This window comes from Didymosphaeria variabile (assembly GCF_027946475.1).
Source record: "Didymosphaeria variabile strain IMI 356815 chromosome Unknown scaffold_1, whole genome shotgun sequence".
NCBI lineage: Eukaryota > Fungi > Ascomycota > Dothideomycetes > Pleosporales > Didymosphaeriaceae > Didymosphaeria > Didymosphaeria variabile.
In genome coordinates this window covers 345,254-357,548 of record NW_026611620.1, presented here as the reverse complement: position 1 = coordinate 357,548, position 12,295 = coordinate 345,254, and the positions used below count along the sequence as shown (strand labels likewise).

The window sequence follows — 12,295 nt, the reverse complement described above, 5'->3', positions numbered from 1 at the left end:
GTCCAGACTATGAGTGTATGCGAACTGTATATTGAAGTATGAGTGATGAGGCAGATCTAGTGTGCCGTAGGTAGTACCACATATGACCCGTGCCAGGTACCGTGACACAGACCCTTGACTCACCCTACTAAGCTATCTGACTCTTTCCCTCGAAGTATAAGATCTCGTATACATAGCCTTAATTCCTTTATACTTTCTAGCCTAAACAATAAAGCAGCTGCAATTCTTTCGTAAAAGCTCAAATTTTCATCCATCGAACAACGACCAGGTCGATTAGCTCAGTTGATTAGAGCGTGGTGACAGTGAAAACAACTCTCAAATCAGCAATTGCGGACATCACGAAAGGCAACCAGGAACGAAGACGTGAGATCAACCTTGAGCAACATGTATGGGCGTCCGAAGGAAGTGCCTAAGAATGAGAGTGAGTATGCACAGAAGTACTCCTTCGAAAATACCATCGCTGATGAAGCCTAGGGCGTGAAAAATTAGAGAAGGACATCAAGAAGCTGCGAGCAGAGAACATTGCGCTAAAGGAAGAGAAAGAGGCGATTGCGCAATCATTGTGTGACGCAAACGACGAAATTCGGAATCTCAAGGTGATGCTCGTTAAACAGGCTCATACTCCACAGGCTCATACTCCTGATTCGTTAGCGGAAACCCTCCAGTTGGACCTAGATACATCGGAATCGACATCCGACATCTTGTCCTCTCATGGGATTGGCATCGCTGGATCCCTTGCATTCCAGTCTCGATCGCAATGGGCCGCAAACCACGAGTACTTCAAGGCCTGGATGTTGTCGGACGACTCTCAGGCTCTGTGCATTCAAGGTCATGGAGATATGGAAAAGATCTCACCTCTTTCGTATCTGATATCGCTTCTTCACCAACGGCAAAGCAAGCTCAAAAAGAATCTTGTTTTGACTTTCTTCTGCGGGATCCATGCCGTTAGCCCGTTCGACAAGGAAACATCGGGGCCGCTAGTGTTGGCGAAATCAATCCTCACCCAGCTACTGGCACTACCCGACATTGATTGGGATCATGGTCAAGGTGGCTCGTCAGTCTTGTCGGACCTTCAGCAAAAGGATATTTCGAAATCGCAGCAAGACTCATTCCGTGCGTATCTCCGAGTCATAGGTGCTCTTCTGAAAGCTCTTGGCGGACTACACCAAGCGATATTCGTTCTGATTGATGGGTATGAGTACTACGATCGGAGGTGGGAATCTAAGATGACCCATCTGATCGACATCATGACGGAAACGGTCGAATCCTTCAATAAGAGTCGCGAAGGTGGGCAAGTTTGTACGCTGAAGGTACTCTTCACAGCCGCGACCTACTCTAGATCGCTTGCACCTGAGAACGTCTCTATGGTGACGATTAACATGCCGAAGGATATCGAAACCGACAGGGACGGGTTCCAGAGTCTGTGCTAACTATGGTATCAAGATATGACGTGGGTCTTGCCAAGGCATGTGGCCTCTAGCTAGCACAACACCCGATAGTCTAGACCAATACACTTGCAGTGTGATACTTCCTGGCATGTTCATACCTTCACACTAACACTAGGCTCGGCTCGATACCAGGTTCTCCGCAAAAACCCATCGTAATGACATCGCCCAAGCCTAGAGCACCACAAAACTCCAAGTTGCGCTTCACATGTCTACGTCACTAGCGTCATTGATGTGCCATACTTCCGAAGCGTTGTATATAGTGGATTGTTACAGGGCGGTTGCGCTGCAGAAGCAGATACCATAATATTTCACAATACGAAACTCTCCCAGTGACTTTACGACCAGTCCATATTCAGTCGCCAATACTAAATCACTATCATAACAATGACCGAGCCAAGCCACCAAATGAATGCTGCAGGCCTTTCCGAAGCCGACCAGAACATTAACAACACGACCGAAGATATCAGCAATAAGGCTAGCGGACACAAGGCGAACATCAGCAACCCAAGTATGTTCTTTGGCACCGCGCCACAGAGGCACTGCTAATGAGATGTACAGATACGAGTCAGGAGTCGAAGGAGAAATCCAAGCAGGCACTCAAGGAGCTTGGTGGCGAGAACGCGTTCTACGGAAAGCAAGGTCAGGGCGAATAATGGCGATAACTATTAAAGAAAATCTGTCAATCAAATCGTAATTGAATTTGTTGTGATGAGCTTCATCCATACCCAAGTTCCACTTTTACCTGCGTGCAAATACGGATGTTTGAGAATCTGAAGCAAGTAACGGATGACAAACATTAGTATAACCTGACCCTGCAAGAGGTTTCCTCATGTGAAGCTTGCTTTTGACCGAACCATCTTTTATCATAGGTAGTCGATGATCTCATCCTCATTACGATCTTACATGGTAACAATGTCTTCACATATTGTTGTGAATTGAGCATCTTGCCGAGCAATTATTTTCAGAAAGGTAGAGCATACATTGAAGAAGTCGACCATTGTTTTATCGGAACAAAATATGACACTTGTCAAATGCATTGTATGTGACGCAGACGCACGCGTACGAGTAGTCTTATCGATAGATTAGTAAGCGAGATGCCTCGGCCCAATTGTTGAGTGCCATTCACCATGAACACCACTATGGATGCGCAGCTGCTCCGCAGACTCAGCAGACCGTGAGCGGATCAGCTCAAAATCCAAGAACAACAAATCCTACGAATTCTCCCGCGCGCCCCGTATTCCCTACCATGTCCGCGCAACCCACGCCCTCGCGGCCCGATGGCGCGCGCCGCACGTCGGCCATGAACAAGCGCACCTCCATCCTTCCGAAGCACAACGCCCTCTTCATTGACCCGAGTGTCCTTGTTGCCCAACACGCAAGCTTCACAGGCACACAGCCCATCACTGTCGGCCCGAATGCCGTGCTCCATCCGCACGCCAAAGTGAGCAGTACACTCGCTCCTGTGGTTATTGGTGAGAACGTCGTTCTGTGGGAAAGAGCAAAGATCGGTGTAGGCATGGGAGATAGCGTAGATGAAAGCAAGAGGAGCAGCATGGCCAGCATGTCGTCGCGGACAAGCGTGCGCGACTCCTCGCGCGGCGAAGGGACCGTCTTAGGGCGCAATGTCACCGTAGAGGCGACGGCTGTCGTGGAGGCAGCAGAGGTGGGAGAGGGAACCATCATCGAAGTTGGGGCATATGTGGGAAAGGGTTGCGTGATTGGAAAGGTGCGTGGAGACAGAAGTACGTTGGCAAAGCCGAGGATTAATGTGTTCAGTACTGCACGATCGTTGCGCATTGCGTACTGCCGCCGAACACGCATATTCCCGACTACATGGTGGTACAAAGTCCAACAGAATACAGGCAACAAAAGACGCTGCTGTTGAGGCCTGAGGTTCTGGAGATGCGGACGAACTTGCACACCATGCAGATCAATACGTTCAAAAGGCTAGTACCGAATCAGGTTGCGAAGTGGGCTTCATGATCTTCGAGGTGAAGGATCAACACATCAATACCCACAGCGTGCCTCATTCCGGCTGACATTACAGGATCGGAGGTGCAAGAGAAGTAGTCTTAGGTTTGCAGTCCTTCCCAAGACATCGAGACCTTGCTGATAGCGTCGCAGTAGTTTATGATACCCAAAATCGAGCAACTTTATTCCCATTACAAGTCACGAGACTGCATCGCCAAACATTGCATATCACGGCATGGGGTTACATGAGCTTACCCACCAACTTGCTGTTTATTTCGAGCGACAGAGTGCTCAGATCTGATGTTTCACCAAAGGGCGTCCCCAGCAATTTTGCCTACCGAACGTGAGCGGAGTCGCAGTAGACGATGAAGGATACTATGATATCAGTACATACTTGGTTGGCGCGCGACGCAACTTTTCCACAATTTCCAGGTATATCAACCAAGTGTGGCCTTTTCAACCCTCCAGAACACACGAACGAGCTTTCACCATGGCCTCCATAGCGCCAACTAGGGGCGACAGCAAGCTGCTGCCGCAAAGCATCGATGATAGCTTCTACTGATCTCAACAAACTGTTCTGCCAGGTCCCGGTGACAGGCAGCTCAAACGGCCGCAAGTATCAGAGTATAGCATTCGCAGATTTCGTCAATGCGATCAATGGCATGTTACCATGGATAATCCGGATGCTTGGTCGAGGGCATTGCTTTGAGAGACCGGTGTGCATTGGACCGCACTACGTCGTCGACTTGGAAAGACACTTATATCGTAGGTAAGACCAGCCGATCGGCATGAGAGTCTGGCCAAAGAGATACCCACTTCTCGATCGATGCGCATCTCATGCTTGTTCATTATTACGCACGTACCACCTCTCTAATTCAACTTGCAACAATCAAGCCGACATCGGGCGTCGTGAAGGCCATCTATGTTGTTGCAGATAGTATGGGTCTATCGGTGTGAGATTCTCACCTCAGTGCACTCATTGCTCACTGTTTGTAGAGTTGTTTGCGTATCGCACAATAACTTTTGCAAAGGTACCACCTTCCTAAGTTCGGTGTATGGATCCATTTGTGGACATCGATAGTAGCGGCCACCCATGCCAAGCTGGCGTCAACGAAACCATTGCTCTCCACCAAGATTCTGTTCATTCGCGCGTCTCGTTATCGATCTCTAATGTTCTGCCTACTTACAGATTGCAGAATTCAAGCCAATTTCGGATGTCAATCGATTCACAGCAGCGCTCCCCTCTTTCGGCACTTTCACCAGGAGCTGTTAGGCATCGTTCGTGGGAATAGCTGCGACTTGACTTGTGTCGTGGGGTGGTTATGCCTAGGATAGGAACCGTGGTACAAGGCGAAGGCGAGCCTCCGCCATGATATCATACTTTTTTTCGAGATCGCGGTCTCCTACCAAGATACTTGTAAAATTGCGCCGAGAGACACCGCTTGAAGCAATGGCCTATAGAGGCAGTTCCGGTGTTCAGGTTGTCGAAATCAAGGTAGGCGACCTGCCCAATCCCAGTCTCAACCTGCCCAATGGCGGTAGCGCGCCCCGCCGCATTCCTCCGAATGATAAACGCGAAACGGTGGAAGCTCTTCTCGAAACGAAACCACCTACTGCGACTGCGGAAATGATGCCGTGGCTGGGCAGGTATGCACGAAACATTCGACCGCCGGCTAGTCCGAGGAAGGCCCGTTTGCAGCAATTTCCTCAAAAGTTGGTAATGCTTCGTAAGAAGAAGTCTTGGCCGTACCACTTGCCCAATCTTCCAGCAGAGTATTTATTGCTATGATAAGGCGCCTGGTATATGGGTAGGACTTCTCGGCAACTCGCACCTTTCTAACCCCAAGTCATTCATTCACGATGCGCTGCTCCATTCTTGCGTTTGCGTCTGTCGCACTCGCTGCTAGGCCGTTTTTGAACGAGCCGGATACTGGGTGAGCATCGCACGGTTACCGACACGAGGGTTTGACAGCTGATCTCTCTAGGATTGACGAAGTCCTCGGCTCCACTGCCAATGGCACTCTCCCGCCGTTGGACAAGATCATCGGGCTGCCCGATTTTGACTGGGCGGCGCGCCGCAAGATGACCCCACAGAACTACACCTACTACCGCAACGGAGCGGCGGGAGAGTGGTCCTATAGGAACAATCTTGAAGTGTACCAACGCTTCCGCCTACGACCGCGTGGTGAGTACAACTTAGCTCTGTCATATACAGAATATCAGCTTACCTTGCAAAGTATTGGTTGACATCACCAACATCGAAAGCACTCTCCCGACAACCATCCTAGGTCACAACTTCTCCGCCCCCTTCTTCATCGCGCCCTGCGCCCGCGGTGGCTACGCTCATCCCGATGCCGAGCTCAACTTCGTCAAGGGCGCGGCGTACGGCGACATCCTCTACATGGCGTCCATCCTCGGAACCAAGACCATTGATGAGATTGCCGCCGCAAAGGGAAACAGCTCTCAAGTTTTGTTCCAGCAGGTCTACCTCTCGGAAAACATCACCGAGACTCAAGAGTTGTTCAAGCACATTGAGGAGCTCGGGTCCAAGGCGATCGTTTTGACTGTGGACTCGGCGGCAGATGGAAACAGACACCGCGCGGCACGGTACGGTGTTGGTTCGGCGGACAGCTCGTACAGCTACTTGACCTGGGACTTGTACAAGCAACTCAGCAACATGACTTCGCTCCCGATTATACCGAAGGGTATCCAGACCGTGGACGATGCTCGCCTCGCCGTAAAGGCTGGTGCGAAGGCGATTTACCTCTCCAACCACGGTGGCCGCCAGCTAGATACCACACCTTCTTCACTCGAAGTTGCCTTGGAGATCTACCAAGAGGAGCCTAGCCTCTTCCAGCAGGTTGAGGTGTACGCTGACGGAGGCGTACGCTACGGCGCTGATGCATTGAAGCTACTTGCGCTCGGCGTAAAGGCAGTTGGTCTGGGAAGACCGTTCATGCTCAGCAATGTGTATGGCGTGGACGGAGTCAAGAAGGTGATTGACATCACGAAGCATGAGATTGCTATTGATGCGGCGAATCTGGGTGTGGGCGACCTGAAGAAGATCGGCCCTGAGTATGTGAACTGGAAGAGCGTGAATGTTTGGTTCAGCTAGATGGTTAGGAATGGGTGGATAGACTTGGGAATATAGACTCTCATAAGCTGAGATGCAAAAGAGTGAAATATACGAAAACATTTTACAGAATCACTGTTTTATTATACTATTTCTGAACCGCGTTATAATTGACAAAACTGAAGTTGAACAGACTACAGGTTCGGTACAAGCTGAAATAGGACCTTGTGCGAACCTTCCCCATGCGGTACATCCCTCTCGCCTATTTAGAACTTATGTTCGTCACAGTCGATGTCTCATTCTCGTCATCCATCGCATCTTCCCAACAGTCAGAGACATCATTCGAAGCAAGATTTCATCCTAGCTAAGCACACAGCGTGTTCTTTGCCTGAGGGACCAATCTAGGATGCTCTAGATGCAATAAGTAAGGTGAATGAGCGTGAGATGACCACAGTCATCGCATCCAAATGCCAATCACCGGTCATTCACTAGTCGGTTGCATTTGATATTGGCCGTTTAAACACTCTTGGCATGCAAAGATTTTGGAGGGCGGTGAATGTAGTTGCGAGACTGAAGGGATGCACTCCTGGTTCGCAACAGCTTGCCGAATACCAGGCTGAAATTACGCGCCTCTTGCAATTCGGGGGAGTTCCCCCACAAGCTAAGGTCTACACTAGTAGATTCTATCGTTCTTCTTCGTTGCTATACCAAGTCTATGGGTATACACCATGTACATCTACTGGGGCGTGAAACCACTGCAACCGACTATTACTTCCTCTTTCGCTCATGCATGGACACGCTGGGAGCCTCTGCTTTCTGCTTTCTGGATTTCTGTCCGCCTGCATGCCACGCGATGAACAGAATGATTGCTGTCAAGGGTATAGCAGCTGCGAAGTACCACCCAAAGGTCACCTTCATGTCGCTAATATCGTTCTGCATGCTAAACAGGCCTGTCACGAATGACAGAGGAATAAAAGTAGTCGCTAGCCACGTCAACCGCGCGAGGTTATGATTCTCTTGCAGTCCACGACGCGAGTCTTCAATCGTAATTTCGGCCGTGACAATAGAAGTGAGGCGGTCGACGCGGGCTTGCAATTCGTTGAGCGTGTTTAGCACGCGCTCGAAATCGGGTGTGATGTCTGCGAATGCGGAACCACTGGGTGAGGTCAGTCGCGCGGCGGCGGGAAGGGCCTGGTCCAGCGTCTCTGTGACCATTTCGCGGTACGTAGGCAAGACGCGTCGCCAGGTATGCAGACGTTTCAGCGAGTTATCGATAATATCGCCTTTGGAGCGGAAGAGGCTTGGCTTTTCAAGCTCCCATTCGATCTGCGCGAGGCGCGCCTTGATATAGTCGCATACCACGAGCCACTCTGCGCAGACAGTGAACAGCATGGGTTTGGCAAAGACTTGTGTGTCGACAGACGTCTGTGCTGAGGTTGATTCAAACCACGGAAACGCGGCTGACATCTGCACGATGTCTTTGTACAAAGATCCTGAAGGTTCGAAGGCAGGCGAGGTTGTACTGTCCATGCTGGGGGTACAGAGCCAGTTCGTCCGGTCGTGCCACAGTGGACGCCCATCGCATACTGTCGGGTCCAAGAGTACTATAGCAACCGCTCCATTACCGCAGGACTTGTCTTTCCCAATCCAAACAGTCGATCGTGTGCGCGTAATAGAGATGATTGAATCAGGTGCATCCAGATACAGCCAGTGATTCTCATCATTGTCTGGTCGGCGAAGAACGTTGAAGCTATTTGAGTCTTGCCGTGCGTTCTGAAACGAGTCATCAGAGGCAAAGTAGCGCAGTCTAACGTTGCGAACGCGGAACCATTGACAATGCTGCAAGTTTGCTGCTAGAGCTGGCGGGCTAGCCCACGGATCTCTTGTATTGTACCATGTATAGTCGTCGATCTGCTCTCGGAAAAACAATGGATCTACATCAAAGCGTGAGCCGAGTTGTTCAATAACCTGCCGCGAGAGATCTTCCACTATGAACAGGCGATGTACAGGACTATCACTTTGTGGAAGGTTGGATAATCTTTCCTTCAGAGATTCAGCAGTGGTAATGTGTGTTTGCTTTGGACGATGGGCTGTTCCATATTCCACAAGTGTGATGTTTGTTCGATGCGTTCGTTCTTTTCGCTCTTTTGGATTGGTTACGAGGTCGTTCCACCGCAGTGGCGTGGTACCCACTTCCATGAAGTCGGCCAGATGCCGCAGGGTTCTCCATGATTTCGAAAGGCTCTTTATGTGAGCTAGATAAGGTAGTTTCTGGCTTTTGCTATACTGGAGTTAGTGCAATGACCTTTCAAGATCCCTGAATTGAGCGGTGACCTACGGGTCTAGTACCTCCCACTCTAGCGACACAGGCTCTCGCTCATAACAAGTCCCAGTAGAGTACAGATCGCCGGCCTCGGGTGTGTGAGGAATGATCTTCTTCGCTCGTGCCTCATGTCCTTCAAAGTCGATGGTGACCATGGCCAGGACTTGCCAGTGTGGTGTGAATGCTCTGCATCCACCGAGGACAGTAGGAATACTCTGAGAATGCAGAAGAGATGCCCCGTTTCAGCCGGACAATGCGCAGCGGTGCACGCTCACGCAGCAGGCGCCGAATCGCATCAATCTGTACAGTGACTTGGGACCATTTTGATAACACAGTTGCAATGGGTGTCGAGTCAAAGTGATCGTGAAGTTCGAACTCTCCGGCGGCACGGGCGCCGAGGGCTGACGAGGTGCGGAGGTATATGAAACCACGCTTTTCCTCATTGGCACCTTCGGCGATCGTCCGGGCAAAAAGGCAAAAAGTCTAATAAATTCGATCGTAATCCTTTGGAAGGCATACGACCTCTGCTCCAACATCCCATCGTCATACACAGACTAACGCTCTCGTCCTCAAACATAGGACCCAAGAGTGCCAGGCCGCAAAATCCTCTCGATTTTCAAAAACTTTCTTGTTCCGAACGCAGCAGCAGAATTTACACATGGTCAATATTATACCTAGAGATATGTGTGGACTGCTAACCTGTCAGCTTTTGTTGCTCGCTTCTAGATAGGATACCGCATCGGGCACACGACTTCTGAGCTCCAAGCTTTGCGCAAAACAACAAGCTCTTTTTTACGAGATCAATAGCATCAAGAGAGACACTGGTGCTACGTGCAATGCCCGCCGCGTTAAAGCAACTCTTCCCATGCGTCGCACATAGGATGGAGCTGTGCAGCTTTCATGCTATCCCCAGATCGCCTAGCCATGTCCGATGTCAATCACGGAAAAAGAACAAAGCGCGTCGAAATGGTGGCTGCATAATATTTTGCGCAGATAACAACGCGAGATGTGCGACCATATACTCTTATGGTGCTTACGCACTTCTTCAATCGGCGCCTGAATCGCATGCATCCGTCTCTGTATAAGTGAGCGTATCACCTGATCACACCCGGCTTCGCGTCACCTCTCCTGTATGTCAATGGATACACTGAAAGTGCAATACCCGTCTTGCCTCCAAGCATGCTCTTGGCTGGAGCCCTGGACAGAAGCTCCAGGTTTTCCACATTATCTCCGGGGTACTAAAACCGCACAAAAGACCAACGTCACTTTTCCATGAGATCAAGCCCAACTTTTCCGAGTACTTAGAGTTCCTGCGCAAGGTGGCTGGAGAAGAAGGTGGGGGTTTGCCGGCGTGGCAGGATGAATGGGCAGGGAGGGGTTTTGCCGTGTTGCAGTTGAAGGCTGAGTGGTGGAAGAAGCTTAAGGGAGATGAAGAGCGCAAGAAGCAAATCAAAGGCAAACTGTAAGGGATGAGGGTGCCTGTGTCATGATACACGTCAACAGAGACGATCCTTGCTATGAGTTCTACCTCTTTGGTGGTTCGAAACCACGAAGAACTTATTCCTACTCAAATATCGACTTGGTACGATTTCCTCGTATCTTTACCCACGCATATGATGAGCGTTCTGCCCACGATTTTGTTCTTATGTTCTTTGCGAAACGAGTCGGAGTTTTTCTGAAGGTTTGGCTAGGAAGATCCCCAATTGCCGTCACCGTGCCTTCTTACAACCACTTATCACAGTGATACTCTTGATGTTGATGATGATGTTCGTGCGTGGTATATCTCCAGTGGATGTTGTTGCGGAACTTAGCCCCGAAAGAGATATTTTTCGCGTCCTGACCTTCCTAATTGAGATGATTAGCGTGGGGGATCTGTCGAGGCTCATCAATGCAACCTAAAACTCTTTTCTCCGAGTATACGATAGATTTCTATAAATACGATTCGTGATTTCATTTCAGTCCAGTCTTATAGCTACAACTGTATGGGTGATCGCTTTCAAGTGTATTCCCACAACCAAGCTAATTCGAGTTCGTGGTGATGTTTCATTCCCTATCAGCGCTACCCCACAAAAGATCACGCCAGTAGCGCTAAGACATCTTCCAACACGTTCAAGCTCTTCTGATGCAACTTAGTGGCTGATGGCTTATATGCGGGGTAGGAACGCAGCTTGTCCCCCCACTCACCGTTCCGAGGTAAGCTCTCACCTCCAACCATTTGCATTACAAACGTAACACATCTTCACTCGCGTGTCTGCTTACTTCTTCTCTTCTATCTGCTCGTTTCGGGATCCACCAGCACTAACACGCTCGGTCGCTCAAACAGACTTTCCATATTGACATATATTACTCTCTAGACATGTCGCCTCCCTCAGCTACTGAGCCCCACCCCAATGGCGAGAAGCCTTCCAATGCCGCACCACTCGAACCAGGCATCACCGAGACTGAAGCATCAGTGCAAAAGACCAAGATTCCTGGTCCCCCAAAATTCGATGACCCTTACAAGGAGCGTGCATACTTGAAAGGTCGACTGGCTGGTAATGATGTCCATCCGACAGTCTCACAACCACTAACGCTACCTCAGCTGCGTTCCGCATCTTCGGTAAACTCGGGTTCGACGAAGGAGTCGCAGGCCACATCACGCTACGCGACCCCGTAGACCCCGAAACCTTCTGGGTGAATCCATTCGGTGTTTCGTTCAGCCTGATCAAGGCATCCGACCTCATTCTTGTGAACGAGGAGGGTGAAGTTATCGGCGGCGGAGAGTGCCGGCTATTGAATACTGCGGCATATATGATCCACTCTGCGATTCACCAAGCAAGACCTGACGTGATTGCTGCGGCGCATTCGCATTCTATCTACGGTCGATCGTTTTGCACGCTAGGGAGAAATCTGGACACGATCACGCAGGACTCGTGCGCATTTCACAATGTGAGTTCACCGAGAAGAACGGTAAACAAAACCTAACATAAACAGGATCATGTACTCTATACTTCTTACAAGGGCGTCGTTCTTGCGAAAGAAGAGGGACAAAACATTGCTTCTCAACTCGGATCTCACAAAGCGGCATTGTTGCAAAACCACGGTCTACTAACAGTTGGGCACACCATCGAGGAGGCGGTATTCTGGTTCGTCAGCCTGGAAAAGTGCTGCCATGCGCAGCTTTTGGCTGATGCTGCGGCTGGAGGACGGGGTGGCGAGACAATGAAGATTTCAGATGAAGACGCGGTGTTCACGAGCAAGACGGTTGGAACACCTATGGCAGGCTGGTTCTCTGCGAAACCGTTGTTTGATGTTATTCATAAGGAGACTGGAGGCGATTATTTGGAGTAAACAGCTAGAAGAATCGAAAGCAAATCAGTGCTGTTTGGCTGTAATGGAAGCTGACTATTTGGGTCTACCTCGATCGACTAATGCTTTCAACCATTCCATACGACTACCCAACCTATGATGATCTGTGTGGGAACATACGTTATTTGAATC

General features: G+C 50.0%; 6 protein-coding genes across 6 annotated transcripts; 5 read left to right on the top strand and 1 right to left on the bottom strand.

The window, feature by feature from the left end:
- Positions 1 to 384: 384 nt before the first annotated feature.
- N0V89_000096 (uncharacterized protein) lies at positions 385 to 1,430 on the top strand (the record flags this gene model as incomplete). The annotated part of the gene is made up of 2 exons (XM_056208921.1): positions 385 to 421; positions 475 to 1,430. 2 exons carry the CDS (start codon positions 385 to 387, stop codon positions 1,428 to 1,430), a joined length of 993 nt encoding a protein of 330 aa, XP_056075743.1.
- A 402-nt stretch (positions 1,431 to 1,832) lies between these two features.
- Positions 1,833 to 2,101, top strand: N0V89_000095 (uncharacterized protein; the record flags this gene model as incomplete). Its single annotated transcript, XM_056208920.1, has 2 exons — positions 1,833 to 1,956; positions 2,007 to 2,101. 2 exons carry the CDS (start codon positions 1,833 to 1,835, stop codon positions 2,099 to 2,101), a joined length of 219 nt encoding a protein of 72 aa, XP_056075742.1.
- Positions 2,102 to 2,694: 593 nt separating this feature from the next.
- N0V89_000094 (uncharacterized protein) lies at positions 2,695 to 3,431 on the top strand (the record flags this gene model as incomplete). Its single annotated transcript, XM_056208919.1, has 2 exons — positions 2,695 to 3,190; positions 3,304 to 3,431. 2 exons carry the CDS (start codon positions 2,695 to 2,697, stop codon positions 3,429 to 3,431), a joined length of 624 nt encoding a protein of 207 aa, XP_056075741.1.
- Positions 3,432 to 4,869: 1,438 nt separating this feature from the next.
- Positions 4,870 to 6,534, top strand: N0V89_000093 (uncharacterized protein; the record flags this gene model as incomplete). Its single annotated transcript, XM_056208918.1, has 4 exons — positions 4,870 to 5,066; positions 5,267 to 5,353; positions 5,405 to 5,604; positions 5,657 to 6,534. The coding sequence occupies 4 exons, from the start codon at positions 4,870 to 4,872 to the stop codon at positions 6,532 to 6,534; spliced, it is 1,362 nt and encodes a 453-aa protein (XP_056075740.1).
- A 726-nt stretch (positions 6,535 to 7,260) lies between these two features.
- Positions 7,261 to 8,970, bottom strand: N0V89_000092 (uncharacterized protein; the record flags this gene model as incomplete). The annotated part of the gene is made up of 2 exons (XM_056208917.1): positions 7,261 to 8,773; positions 8,831 to 8,970. 2 exons carry the CDS (start codon positions 8,968 to 8,970, stop codon positions 7,261 to 7,263), a joined length of 1,653 nt encoding a protein of 550 aa, XP_056075739.1.
- A 2,201-nt stretch (positions 8,971 to 11,171) lies between these two features.
- Positions 11,172 to 12,145, top strand: N0V89_000091 (uncharacterized protein; the record flags this gene model as incomplete). The annotated part of the gene is made up of 3 exons (XM_056208916.1): positions 11,172 to 11,349; positions 11,397 to 11,743; positions 11,789 to 12,145. 3 exons carry the CDS (start codon positions 11,172 to 11,174, stop codon positions 12,143 to 12,145), a joined length of 882 nt encoding a protein of 293 aa, XP_056075738.1.
- Between the last annotated feature and the right edge of the window lie 150 nt (positions 12,146 to 12,295).